Raw genomic sequence first — 13,722 nt, 5'->3', positions numbered from 1 at the left:
AAGGCCCTGCTAACCCTCCTCCCCCTTGCCCCACCAAAAAGAAAACCCTCTTCAGGCATTTCTCACTACAATTCACTGGTCAGAACTGGATCCCACAACCACCCTAACTATAGGGGAGGCTGAGAATTCAAATATGTAAGCTTTGCAGTCTCCACAGAAAAGGACATCAAAAAAGAAATTGGTTGAAATGGGGGTAAGGCCATCTAACCCTTAGAAGGGAACCTAACCCACGCTTACATACACACACATATTTTAAAAAATTAATTCACTCAGCAACACTTTTTCCACTGAAGGAGCTTAGGAAGAGAAGGTTTTGGCGCAGTCCTGGGTGGGGGTGCTTGACAGTGCTTAATATCACCAGCTCTGAAAGTAATAAATGTTATCCCTCTTTTCTATCATGAATATGAATGACGCTCTGAAGGCTGAAAGCAACCTAAGAATTTACGTGAGAAATGAGGCATGAAACATTTTTGAAAATATATTAGCCCAAAGTCTGTATTACTGCATATTTTATACCCTTTTCAATATGCTACAAAAGGTCTGAGCCATCAACTGAATGCTGCCAGAAAAGAACAAATAAGAACAAGGATACAAAAATAAATGCTGGAGTCAAGTTACCCCAAGATGTTCTTTATGGTCGGTATAATGATCACAGTACCAGGCAGTTGGCTTTGCTTCAAGCTCTCCCCCATCGGCAATTGTCCTGCAAGGTGGGTTCTCCAGCAGGTTTCTTCCAGGACAAGTAGTCAGAAATATTCATGGCACTAAGCCGGTATTGGAGAGAGAATCCCATAAACACTTGCCACCCCTACCCCCTGCTATGTGGTTCCTTGCATTTTCTTCTATGCCGGAGATCTTTCCTCTTATTTTGAAAACATGAAGGAAACATATCTAGTTGAGAATTTCCTGATTGGTAATTCAGTTAATGTTTACATTTTGTATTATGAATGTTTTTATCACCCAAAATATATTTTGCAGACACAGTCCTGTGATACTTATAATTATGAATATATTTTACATCCTATGAACTTTATCCCATGTTAATGATATTCAGTAGAATAGCCAGCCATATGAAAATATTTACCCTGTTGAGATATTATTCACATTTTAATCCTTTCTACTTTTACATGATTTTAAAAAGTTCTACAATGAATATCAATCATTCTCACAATATGAAATAAAAACTAACTTTTCTGTGAGGCTACTGTCTTCCCAGACCAGACCAGATATGAGCCAAGTTTGGGCTTGTAAAATGGAATTACATGGTGCACCATATCTGTAGACAGCGCCCATCAACTGTCTGGATGCCATAGTCTCATAGTTTTTGTACTTAGCATCATCAGTTCACTCATAAATAGGGAGAGGGAGAGAGAGAATCCTAAGCAGCAAGAAGCCCATGGGCGGCTCCATCTCATGACCCTGAGGTCATGACCTGAGCCAAAATCAAGAGTCGGGTACTTAACTGACTTAGCCACCCTGGTGCCCCCTAGTCCCCTCATTGTCATACATACAGTTCCCATGCCACAACTGGAGAAACATGGCTCTGTTAAGTCATTTGCTCCCATGATGAGAGGTGCACTCTATGCCAAAGTCCATTCTTACAGATACCACCCATAAGCCAGGCTGCCCTTTCACAACAGACAGTGGTTCCCTCTCTGCCTTATCTTTCAAAGGGTAAAGTGCTTTTACTTTTCCTCAGTCACAAGGAGTTAATAGATTAATAATTTGCATGACACTTCTTAATAATATTTCATTACACAATTCTGTCATACAGAAAAAGTGTTTCCTAAGTAGTTAAGTTCAACTGAATGCCCATCGTGTATAAGAGAGACATTAAAGATAGATAAGACCAACCTGCACTCCCAAATGAAGATTTCTAGATTAGATATCTCCTGCTTGTCTGTCACTGTTTATGAATTCCCCAAACTGATCTTCAATGATAAACTACATAGTACAAGTGAATGGTTACTATTCCAGAAGGATCATTTCTTAGCCAATGAAAATACCAGAAAGATTGGCGTAGTAAAGATTTACCTTTAACCCTTTTCTTCTAAGAAATTTTACATCTCGGATATGGTTCTATTTTTCTCCTAAAAACCTAAAGAAGGACTTCTTTTGGCACAGCACATGTCTGGGGAGCTCTTACTGTAAATCGGCCGTCATTTTTTCCCCTGGCTATCAGACAATGTTTCACTTACATGCTATATCTGAGGCCTCATCTAAATTTAGGAGAATGAGACTGCATATTTCAGAAATAATTGGCCAGCTGTGCTCGTGAAAGTGTCATCAAGCCCTTGCAAAGAGTAAAAGGAGGAGGAATGGGAGGGAGAAGAGAAGAGAGGAGCCTCAGGGACAGTGGCAGTTGAATTTTTTAAAAGCATCTCCTGAATGCCAGCCATGAAACTAAGTGCTTTAATAAAGTATCTCACTTAATCTCTCATGCCAGCCATGAGATAAAGGTTCTTATAGACCGATTTTTCAGATGGTGAAAACTGAGGTAGAGAGAGAGATTATGTAAATTACCCCAAATCACGGAGGTACTAAGGGCCAAACTAAGATTTAGAGCTTTGTTTCCAGAGCTCTCCACCATGCACTGCAGGAGAACTCACTGGTTGAAGGCACTCACACCATGTGCTCAGCTCCCTCAGTAGTGCACTACTATTGCTCTGGCGGCCTCAGAACAGCCAGGAGAAACTGTGGCTGATCACAAGTTATGGTCCACTGTCTAATCCATTGGAAGGCCTCTGACAGCCTCAGAAATCAGGCTGGATTTAGGAATGTGAGCTGCCTTTCCTCACCAAATAGCCCCTCATGGTTCAGATGCTGTGTTCTGTCTTCCTGTTGATCAGGCTACTGCCCCAAGGAAGGCCAGTTCTAAATTTTCTAATAAAACTATCAGAATGATTAAAGAGAATCCCACGGCTGTCAGAAAAATGTCAAAAATTAGTATGATCCTTGAGTTGGCCCTATTGACTCATATACTATTTTTCATTACAGGGTGAATAGCAACTATTTGGCTGTTAATTAATGTTATGTTATTATTATTAGGGAGGCCCAAGGTTCAGACATTCTTAATTACCTGAACTCCTGGGCTAATTAATGCAATTTATAATAGTATATGTATTTATATCAAATGTAAAAACATGAGGGGCGTGCCCCTCATTGAAGGTTGTCAGATAGTTCTAAGCACTTAACATAGGTCTTGTCAGAGAAAATCCCAGGACATTAATTTAACAGGCTCAGAGTTACTTATCAAAAGGCTGTAGAACATAATGTTTTGCATAATCAAAATGGTTTATTAATTCAAGGCATCATTTGATTTTTTCACTTATATTCCAATTCACAGAGATGTAAGCATATCAATTACAAAACAACCTACAATATCTAAATGCAAAATAGCTACAAGACTAAGTATTGTACACTATATCTAGAATATTACAGAGCTCAATAAAAAGATGATTTTCACAAAACACCACGCCAAGTGTTGAGTATTCACATTACCTGACAGGAAATGCCTTGTGTTTTTTTTTTTCCTTGAAAAGTATGTATGTTATTACTCAAAAGAAAATCATCTTCATTTAGATCTATGAAAAGAGATTAATGTCATATGTAGATTATCAGAAATTACAGGATTTAAGAGTTAAAGTGCCATTTAATACTCATTATTTTCATTAATCTATTAAAGTACTGTATTGCCTAGATCACAAATCTTTACTTTCTTAAAGATATGCTATTCTCACAAGAAACAGATCAAAATAAAATATAAATTTAATGAAATAAAAATGAAGAATGCCACTGGCCAGCTGAGTATCTGAGCAAGGCATGGAACCTCTCTGGGACTCAGTTTCCCCTCTCAGTAATGAAACAGTAGCATACTAGCTACAAAAGCCATGTCTAACTCCCAAACACTATGATTCCATGATGTTATCACCTCAGCTGATTCTGTAAAACTAAGCTCTCCCCCCTGGACATTTTGAGCTTTATTGGCTTATGTCTCCTCAACATGGATTATTTAGGTTGAAATTGTTCTAGGCGTGCTTTAGTAAAAGGCTTGGAATATGGCATCCATTTGCTTGCAGCTACATGAAATCTTTCAAAAAGTAGTAGCATTTCCCTTGCAGTCACTGGAAAAGGGTTTCCATTTATGTAAATCTGAAATGTACATGTGCTAAAAGAGGACAGAATTTTAAGGTTCATTTAATCCAAGCCCTTTAGTTTACAGACGAGGATACTGAGCCTGCAGATATCACTGGGCCACCAAGCCTGAAGGCTTTTCTTGTAATCACTACTTTAGTTTCCTGCTATTCGTCAGTCTCAGATTCTACAGGGGGTGAGGTGTGAGGGGTTGCGGGCAAGGCCTATCCTCCATGCACAGTGAAATACAGAGGGGAGTTTTCCTGCAAATCTCTATTTTAGCAATAGTGAAAAGATATTTTAAATTCACAGCTCAGTCTTAGAGTTATTTATATCATTAACAATATTTAAAATCAGAGTAATCACACAAGATCCGGAAAATACTTAAATTTTAAAATAAGCTGGTTTTGTGATCTGACCCTTTGCAACTAGATCTTGCATTACAGGGTCAGGATGCAAGAAGCAGTTTGTGCAACCATTTTTGTTTGTTTAAGTTTTTGTATTTAGGAGAAAAATTCTCTTCTCTGTTCCTTCATTCCTCATCTCTTCCTTTTTTTGATTCCTTTACCATGAAATTTGGAGAACACCCTTTGGGTAGAGGAAAAGAACAGTAAAGTGGTCACCTGTGCTCTAGAATCTGGAAGCAGCTGAGCATATGCACCATGCTTTACATCACTTAAATAGCAATGCAAATTATAACATGAGTGATTCGAATGCTACTATGGAGAGAGAGCACTATGACTCAGGCTGCTCCTGGGAGAGGTATGACCCCAGAGGAAGCTAGAAGAGTGGATATAGTTTGGTAAGGGACAAGAAAAGGAAAAATAAAAATACAGCGGCAATGTGACAAACACTAGCCTACCGTGTGGAATAAGTGGAATACATTTAATGAAGTGTAGAGATTGATATTGGTCAAGTGACAATTCTGAAGATAGCGTTGGGGGACGTAGGGCTGGAAGAGTGAATAAAGTGAAATTTTAAGGGCACATGAGTACCAGGTAGAGGAATTTGGACATAACCTACTAGACTAGTGTTGCAAATATAAATATATCTGCAGGATAAAAGCAACTTAACTAAATGCAGTAAAAAAAGCAACTTAACTAAATGAGGTGATTTTGTTAGGGAGGTAATAGAAGATTTGTGGTGAGTGATGGGTCACCATTGCTAAAAGGGCAGTCATTGCTCTCAGCTTTTCCCAACCAAAATCACCTCAGTCTTTGAGCCCAGGATTGTTGGTTTCCCTCATCGTTTTCAGGAAACTATGAATATATTGATATTAATGTAAAATTTCCTGATTTTTAAAGTATCTTATAGTCCAAAGAAGCTTTTTCTCAGAATAAATTAGGTTACAGAGCTACCAGTATGTGGCCTCTGCTGTAGAAAATGGAGGACCTTCCAGAGTCTTGGACTAAGGAAGAGACATCAGAAAAATGGTATTTTATGGAGAGTAGCTGATTATTTTGTGGTCTTATACATTTTTACTTATTTGTAATCTCCTAAATATTGTCCGATGAGAGATCATTTGTAAAAACAGAAGCAATTTGGTTCTAAGTAGCAACAGAGTTGCAATAGTTGAATTAGGCAATATGCAGTTGTGCTTTCCATAGATGGCCACAGAAATCTCTCTGACACCACAGGTTCTGCAATGTGAACTTGGCACGCCTCCATCCAGAAATAGAGTTCAATTCTCCTCTTATTGAACTGAGCTGATCTTAGTAACTCACTTGTCACAGGACAATGAAGTGGAAATGATGCTTTGTGACCCCCCAACACTAGGTCAGAAGAAGCCTTACAGTTTCTGTCTTGATCATTTGGGATGCTCGCTCTCCAGACACTTCCTCCCACGCTATGCGAAGCTCCCTGCTGTGTTTCTTTCTCTTGCAACCCAGTCCTTGGCATAGGAGGGAGCTCACATCACTTGGAGAGGGCACATACTGGTCTCCAGTTTAAAGTCTCCACTGAGCCCAGCCTGCAAGTTATCCCAGAACAGGTGCCAAATACCTACATGAAAAGGTCTCTAGATGATTCAAGCCACCAGATATTTAAGTCCTCCCCAGTCAATAAAGGCTTTCCAGAAGAAGCCTCAGATACCATGAAGCACTGCCCTGAATGAATTCCTGGCTCACAAAATCCACGAGCCTGACAAAATATTTGATTCCATTACATTTGAGGGTGGTTTGTTTGCAGCAACAAGATGATCAGAACGTGCATGCACTGCATAAGTGAGTCACAAATGACAGTGTACATAGGAATGCACCATTCCACATAAACATTCAGATTCCAGCTGCCCCTCAGATTAGGTACAAGAGCAATATTTCTAATCAGCTTTTAGGTTATTCTAATGAAGATAACTTCTGACCATACTCAGGTAACTATAATCTAGGAAGAACTCCTACAGAACTAAAGGGAGATTCATTTGTACAAAACACTAGGAGGCTAAGTGTTATCACTCAATTCAGAAAGCCCTCCTTGGAAGTAAGAGGCCCACTCAAAGGCAGCCTTTGCTCAGGGAGTTTATTTCCACATGATAAGCGATATTCAGGTGTGAAATAGGGCTTCTCCTGGTTACTCTTCATGCAACTCAGTCTAACTAGAGTTAAATTACATGGTTTTAGGAAACAATCTTTAAATTAGACTGTGGTCCCTGAAAATTAAACAAATAGTAAATACATTTGTGACTTTATATATTTGCCATCCTGAAAGTGAGGGTATCAAGCCAAAAAAGAAAGAGAATTCATAATGTCTGGAAAAACCAAACCAAAATATTTATATGCTTACTCTGAAGAGGCTTGCCAAGTAATAGCGACTAGAATTCAGCAAAGAAGATTTCACACCAATGGCAATTCAAATGCTAAACTGGGAAGCCCTCACAGCATTTCTCCTCCAGTGGGATTTTTGATAATGAATCTCATCAAAATCTATGTAAGGAGTATTTATTTTTAAAATAATTTGACAGCAGTATGGGTAAAATTAATATTCCCTTCAATACTAACCATGTTTATTGGCTTTATTCAGCCCCTTACTTCCTTTACTAACAGGCCAATTTTATGTGTGTGTGTGTGTGTGTGTGTGTTCTGTTTTATGGAATAGTCTGGTATGGTCACACTGTTCGAAAAATCTCTAAGCAGGTTTTGTTTCCTTTTGATAATTTTTTGAAATTTTTGCTTTGCTTTTATTCTTGAGCTTTCTGGTAAAATATAAAAACTTTGTTCCTGATATTATCTTTACATAAATAAAACTTGATCTTAGGTAAACTCCTATTCACATATTTCAGAGTTTGTTGTTTTTAGGCTTAATTTGTTTTCTTCATAAAAGGAAGGCCAAAATAGGGGCACCTGGGTGGCTCAGTCAGTTAAGCCTCGGCCTTGGTTGGGCTCAGGTCATGATCCCAGGGCCCCTGATCAGTGAGTAGCCTGCTTCTCCCTCTCCCTCAGTGGCTGCTGCTCCCCCTGCTTATGCTCTGCCTCTCTCTCTCTCTCTCAAATAAATAAATAAAATCTTAAAAAAGAAAAAGCAAATGACAAAAAATTAAGGCCAAAATAAATTTTGAAATCTTAAAATTGGCTTTAATTTACTGTAATGAATATTATGAATATTCGCCTGTTTATGGTGCTAAAAATACAATTAATATGAGTTACAGGCTAATTTCCCTTGCTACCTAAACTATATCAGAGCTTCAGTCATAAAGTCCTGAGCACTTAATTTATCCCGAATTTATTTTACAGATGTAGTCTCTTTTAACAGCACAGATGGAAGTTTTGATAAAACTCTTCGTAGAAGAAGGAAATGGGAAATGGACTAGATAAACTAAAAATACTATGCTCCTGGAATTCAACTTATTCTGATAAATATTGTCTTAACTGACATAACATAGTCATGTCATTGAGCTATGAGAATATCTTTATGGATTAAAAACACCAGGCATAAATCTTTGATGAACATAACCTGTGGATGCTCCTTCCATGGGGTCTCAGTACTCTTTAGGCCTGAAATGCTATTAATATGTATCATGTAGAAATACTATTTTGAAACAGAAATGGAGAAAAATGGCTATTTATTTATTTATTTTTGGTTTTTGAGTTTGTAACAGATTCTTTGGGAGTTAGTACCACTCCTACCATTTAATTCCCTATACATTCCTTCTGTTTTATTGAGGCTGTCTTTAAAATTTCATCATTCGTGTTCAATAAAATAATGGGCTCTGGTGATATTGATGAGGCACCTTCAGGTCTTCCTCTCCCTACACTTGACAGACTGCCTATCCTCAGACACAGTAAACCTCTCTTAAGTAATTATGCAATTAACGGTTGAAAAGTAGTGTTTAAAATGAGAAAGAAATATTATGGGTTGATGGGTAGGGCACTAATTGCCTAGAAATACTCTGAGCTTTCCAAATGAAGCTACTCCACCCATAAAACCCAAGTCCACAACATGTGGTCCTCCCTTGGCTACGAATTTCTCCCTTCAATTTACAATGACACCGACAGCCTTGGTCTCAGGCCATCAACTCTTCCTCGCACAGCATTAATCCCTAGGAAATGTCCTGTGACTCAGCTGCTACTGCTGGAATGCCAGCTGAAATTTTAGATACATGCACACACACAAATACACACACAAATATGCGGTAGCTTAAGAATCAGAAATACCCAAAGCTGAGAAGGTTTCTTTAAAGGCTTTCTTTTTTCTTCTCTGACAAAGAACACATCACTAATCAGAAACACCTCACTGTAAGCCAAGATTTTTTGGCTATACAGTTAAAAAAAAATCAGAGAAAGTAGTTTTAGCAAATTGAATTCTTAAGGAAACTTATGACAAAATTTGTAAGTTAAAATAATCTATAGTATAATTATAACTTCTTCATCCATAGATCAATATATGATAAGCTAAAAATCAAATGTGTTTATTAAAGGGATAGAGGGCAGATGATGTAGATGAATGTTTGACTAATCTACAGAGTGTGAATGAGGATAGCTGGCATCCGTGAGGTAGAGAGTCCAGTCAAAACATGATATTATTAAAACATTTCCTATGTTGTAATTAAAAGAAAATATCTAAATCTCAATGTGCTTTATCTATTTACTTATAATAGAGAAAATTATGTTTAAGAATTCAGTTAAAATTATTCACTGAAATGTTACATAATCTCGAACAAAACCGAAATATTTCAAAATAAATTATTTTCATAAGTAATTACTTTGTAAATTACTTATTGAATTAAGAGCACTCTTAAACAAAAGGTAAAAATTTTTTTTTCAACTTTATTTTTTTTATTTATTTATGATAGGCACACAGTGAGAGAGAGAGGCAGAGACATAGGCAGAGGGAGAAGCAGGCTCCATGCACCGGGAGCCCGACGTGGGATTCGATTCCGGGTCTCCAGGATCGCGCCCTGGGCCAAAGGCAGGCGCTAAACCGCTGCGCCACCCAGGGATCCCCACAAAAGGTAAAATTTGAACAGTCTATAATCAAATCACTAAACTAATGATAAAAATGCATTATAATTCCCTTTGCCTCAAGATATTAAAAATATTTTTAAAAATTATAAACTCTTAAATAATCAATACCTAACACAATCAATTATTTCTTGTTCCAATAACATTAGAGGAAGCATACCAAGTAGATCAACTTTTTATACTGCTATTCATCTTTGTGAATTCTTAAGACTTAGTGTTTTATTCATTCCCAAAGTTAACTGATTTTAACTTTGAAGTCATTTATTATTAATTAATTTTTCTACTCCTGGCTACTAATTTTCACTTCCTGGAAATTTTTAGATTATGAAATGATATAATTTTGCATTAATAATCAAGGTTATTCTTTTATATTTTTAAGAAAAACTTAAATGTTTGAACAACTACTAATATATTGATGTTATTTTAGAGGATTTTTCTATGTGCTGATTTTTAATACATTTTAAAATTCTTATAGACATTAAAGGCTTTCAAATATTATTTGCAATTGATTCTTTGCTTCAATAGTCAACCTAAATTTTTTTTTTTTTTTTTTTACTTTTGGCTAAGGTAGTCCATTTATTTGTAAAGGCACATGCCATGAGACCACAGATTTTATTTATTATTTTAATTTTATTTAAATTAAATTAATTAACATGTAGTGTATTATTGGTTTCAGAGGTAGAGGTCAATGATTAATCAGTCTTCTATAATATCCAATATTCACTACATCACATACCCTCCATCACCCAGTTACCCCATCCCCCTGCTTTCATCCCCTCTAGTGACCCTCAGTTTGTTTCTGATGATTTTTTAAAATTGTTATTTAAATAAAATTAACATATAATGTATTATTGGTAAAACGCATTTGACAAAGTACAGCATCCCTTCTTGATTAAAACACTTCACAGTGTAGGGATAGAGGGAATATACTTCAATATCATAAAAAACATATTCAAAATGTCCACAATAAATGTGTTCTCAATGGGGAAAAATTGAGATCTTTTCCCCTAAGATCAGGAACACGACAGGTATGTCCACTCTCATCACTGTTCAACATAGTACTAGAAGTCCCACCCTCAGTAATCAGACAACAAAAAGAAATAAAAGCATCTGAATTGGCAAAGAAGAAGCCAAACTCTCACTCTTTGTAGATGACATGGTACTCCATTTGGAAAACCCAAAAGACTCCAAAATTGCTAGAACTAATAGAGGAACTCAGCAAAATGGTAGAATATAAAATCAACGCACAGAAATCAGTTGCATTTCTATACACTAACAATGAGAGAGGAGAAAAAGATATTAAGGAGTCAATCCCACTTATAATTGCACCCCAAACCATAAGATAAGTAGGAATAAACCTAATTACAGAGGCAAAAGATCTATACTCAGAAAACTATAGACACACTCGTGAAAGAAACTGAAGAAAACACAAAGAAATGGAAAAATGTTCCATGCTCATGGATTAGAAGAATATTGTTAAAAAGTCTATGCTACCTAGAGCAATCTATACATTCAATGCAATCCTATCAAAATACCATCAACTTATTTCACAAAGTTGGAACAAATAATCCTAAAATTTGTATGGAACCAGAAAAGACCCTGAATAGCCAAAAGAACATGGAAAAAGAAAACCAAAATGGTTGGCATCACAACCCTGGACTTCAAGCTCTATTACAAAGTTGTGATCATTAAGACAGTATGGTACTGGCACAAAAACAGACACATAGAGCAATAGAACAGAATAGAGAACTCAGAAATGGCCCCTCAACTCTATGGTCAACTAATCTTCTACAAAGCAGGATAGAATATCCAATGGAAAAAAGATAGTCTCTTCAATAAGTGGTGTTGGGAAAATTGGACAGCCACATGCAGAAGAATGAAAGTGGACCATTTCCTTAAACCATACACAAAAACAGACTCAAAAATGGATGAAAGTCCTAAATGTGAGACAGGAATCCATCAAAATCCTAGAGGAGAACACAGGCAGCAGCCTCTTTGACCTTGGTGACAGCAACTTCTTGCTAGACACATCTCCAAAGGCAAGGGAAACAAAGGCAAAAATGAACTATTGGGACTTCATCAAGATAAAAAGTTTTTGCACAGCAAAGGAAACAGTTAACATGTGACATATCAGATAAAAGGATAGAATCCAAGATCTATAAAGAACTTATTATAAACTCAACACCCAAGGAACAAATAGTCCAATCAAGAAATGGACAAAAGATACGAGCAGACATTTATCCAAAGAAGACATACGAACAGCCAACAGACAAATGAAAAAAAATGCTCCACATCACTTGGCACACCACTTGGCAAGGATGCAGAGAAAGGGGAACCCTTGTACACCACGGACAAGAATGCAAGCTGGTACAGCCACTCTGGAAAACAGTATATAAGTTCCTCAAAAAGTTGAAAATAGAGCTACTCTACAACCCAGCAATGGCACTACTGGGTATTTACCCCAAGGATACAAATGTGATCCAAAGGGGCACCTGCACCCCAATGCTCGTAGCAGCAATGTCCACAGTAGCCAAACTATGGGAAGAACCCATATGTCCATTAACAGATGAATGGATAAAGAAGATGTGGTAGATATACAATAGAATATGACTCAGTCATCAAAAAATGAAATCTTGCCATTTGCAACGATGTGGATAGAACTTGAAGATATTATGCTAAGTGAAATAAGTCAATCAGAGAGAGAATTATCATAGATCTCACTCATAGGTGGAATTTAAGAAACAAAACAGAGGATCATGGAGGAAAAAATGAAACAAGATGAAATCAGAAAGCGAGACAAACCATAAGAGACCCTTAATCATAGGAAACAAACTGAGGGTCACTGGAGGGGGCTTTGGGGTAACTGAATAACAGTCAACCTAGATTCCACTTCCTTTCTATACATCTATGTGTATCTCTACACACCAATAGATGGGTATATATCCTATTAATAATATATACTTCCTATTCTAGTTTTTTTTCTTCAGATTTTACTTATTCACAAGAGACACACACAGACAGAGGCAGAGACACAGGCAGAGGGAGAAGCAGGCTCCATGCAGGGAGCCCGATGTGGGATTCGATCTCAGGACTCCAGGATCAGGACCTTAGCCGAAGGCAGAGGTTTACCTGCTGAGCCACCCAGGTGTCCCTGTTTTTTTTTCCTTTTTAAGTAGACCACAACGCCCTGCTTATTTTAAAAGAGAAAGAGATAAAGTTGTCTTACCTGCCCTTTAAACTACTTTGGGAAAATGCTAAGTCAGCTGAACTAAATTTAGCAATTACCTTTTAGCTGACAGTGTCTTCTGATGTGGGAATCATTCTCAGCCTTGCCGGGTTCCTGCCAGATTGTGTCATTCACTGTTTTCCTTTCTAAAATATAGTAGAGGATTGGTTAGCAGAAATATGTCCAGTAAGTGTAAGAAATATAAAATCAAAACAAGATCAGCACAGAGTTCTAACTTGGTAAGTGATAATCAGAGAGCTCTGCGGTCCATCCTGGAGAGTGTAGTCCCTGACGCAAAACCCCAAGCGTCCTGTGGGCTCGCATTTATTTCCATGAGCTACATAATCACCCAAGCATTTGTGGTAGGATGCTGCAATTGAAATACCTGTTGATAGTTTATGATTACATTATTCTTGGAAGTATTTTTCCTGAGTTAACCTTTATGATTTTAGGCTTAGTTCAAGTGCCTCGACCCTCCACATTCCTCATCATTTGTAACTTAATGATCTCATGTATGGAGAGAAAAATGAGTTGTGATAGTTTCAAGAAACTCAAATCTTGAGTGGAAGAACGATGACTTGCTCGCCCTTGTCCTCACACCACCTAGAGCAGAACCTGGACATGTGGTGAAGAACAGAACTACACTAAAATGAAGAAATTAAAAAAAAATTAAAAATATAAAATGAAGACATTAGAATCCCTTCTAACCTCCTTACCAAAGAGGATCATTCCACATGTTGTATCATCATATTGATAAAGCAAAACTGAGATTACGCACCCAAAGCATCACATGGAAACAAAGTCAGCATGCCTGTGTTGTTTTTTTTCTTTCAAGATTTTATTTATTTACTCATGAGACACACACACACACAGAGAGAGGCAGAGACACAGGCAGAGGCAGAAGCAGGC

General features: G+C 37.3%; 1 protein-coding gene and 1 long non-coding RNA gene across 2 annotated transcripts in view; one reads left to right on the top strand and one right to left on the bottom strand.

Moving 5' to 3' along the window:
* Positions 1-13,722, top strand: part of LOC140595818 (uncharacterized) — a 144,641-nt gene that overhangs the window by 47,278 nt on the left and 83,641 nt on the right. Inside the window, exon 2 of the long non-coding RNA XR_011997704.1 lies at positions 9,419-9,577. This is a non-coding gene — a long non-coding RNA (uncharacterized lncRNA). The remainder of the gene's footprint in view (positions 1-9,418; positions 9,578-13,722) is intronic.
* The window catches only part of SAMSN1 (SAM domain, SH3 domain and nuclear localization signals 1), a 139,623-nt gene that overhangs the window by 96,116 nt on the left and 29,785 nt on the right, over positions 1-13,722 (bottom strand). Inside the window, 2 exon segments of the mRNA XM_025995656.2 lie at positions 3,502-3,584; positions 12,873-12,959. Coding sequence (XP_025851441.2) covers positions 3,502-3,584; positions 12,873-12,959 — 170 coding nt within the window.

This window comes from Vulpes vulpes, chromosome 15 (assembly GCF_048418805.1).
Source record: "Vulpes vulpes isolate BD-2025 chromosome 15, VulVul3, whole genome shotgun sequence".
Classification (NCBI taxonomy): domain Eukaryota; kingdom Metazoa; phylum Chordata; class Mammalia; order Carnivora; family Canidae; genus Vulpes; species Vulpes vulpes.
The sequence above is the reverse complement of the archived record's forward strand: the minus strand, read 5'-3'. Positions and strand labels throughout refer to the sequence as shown.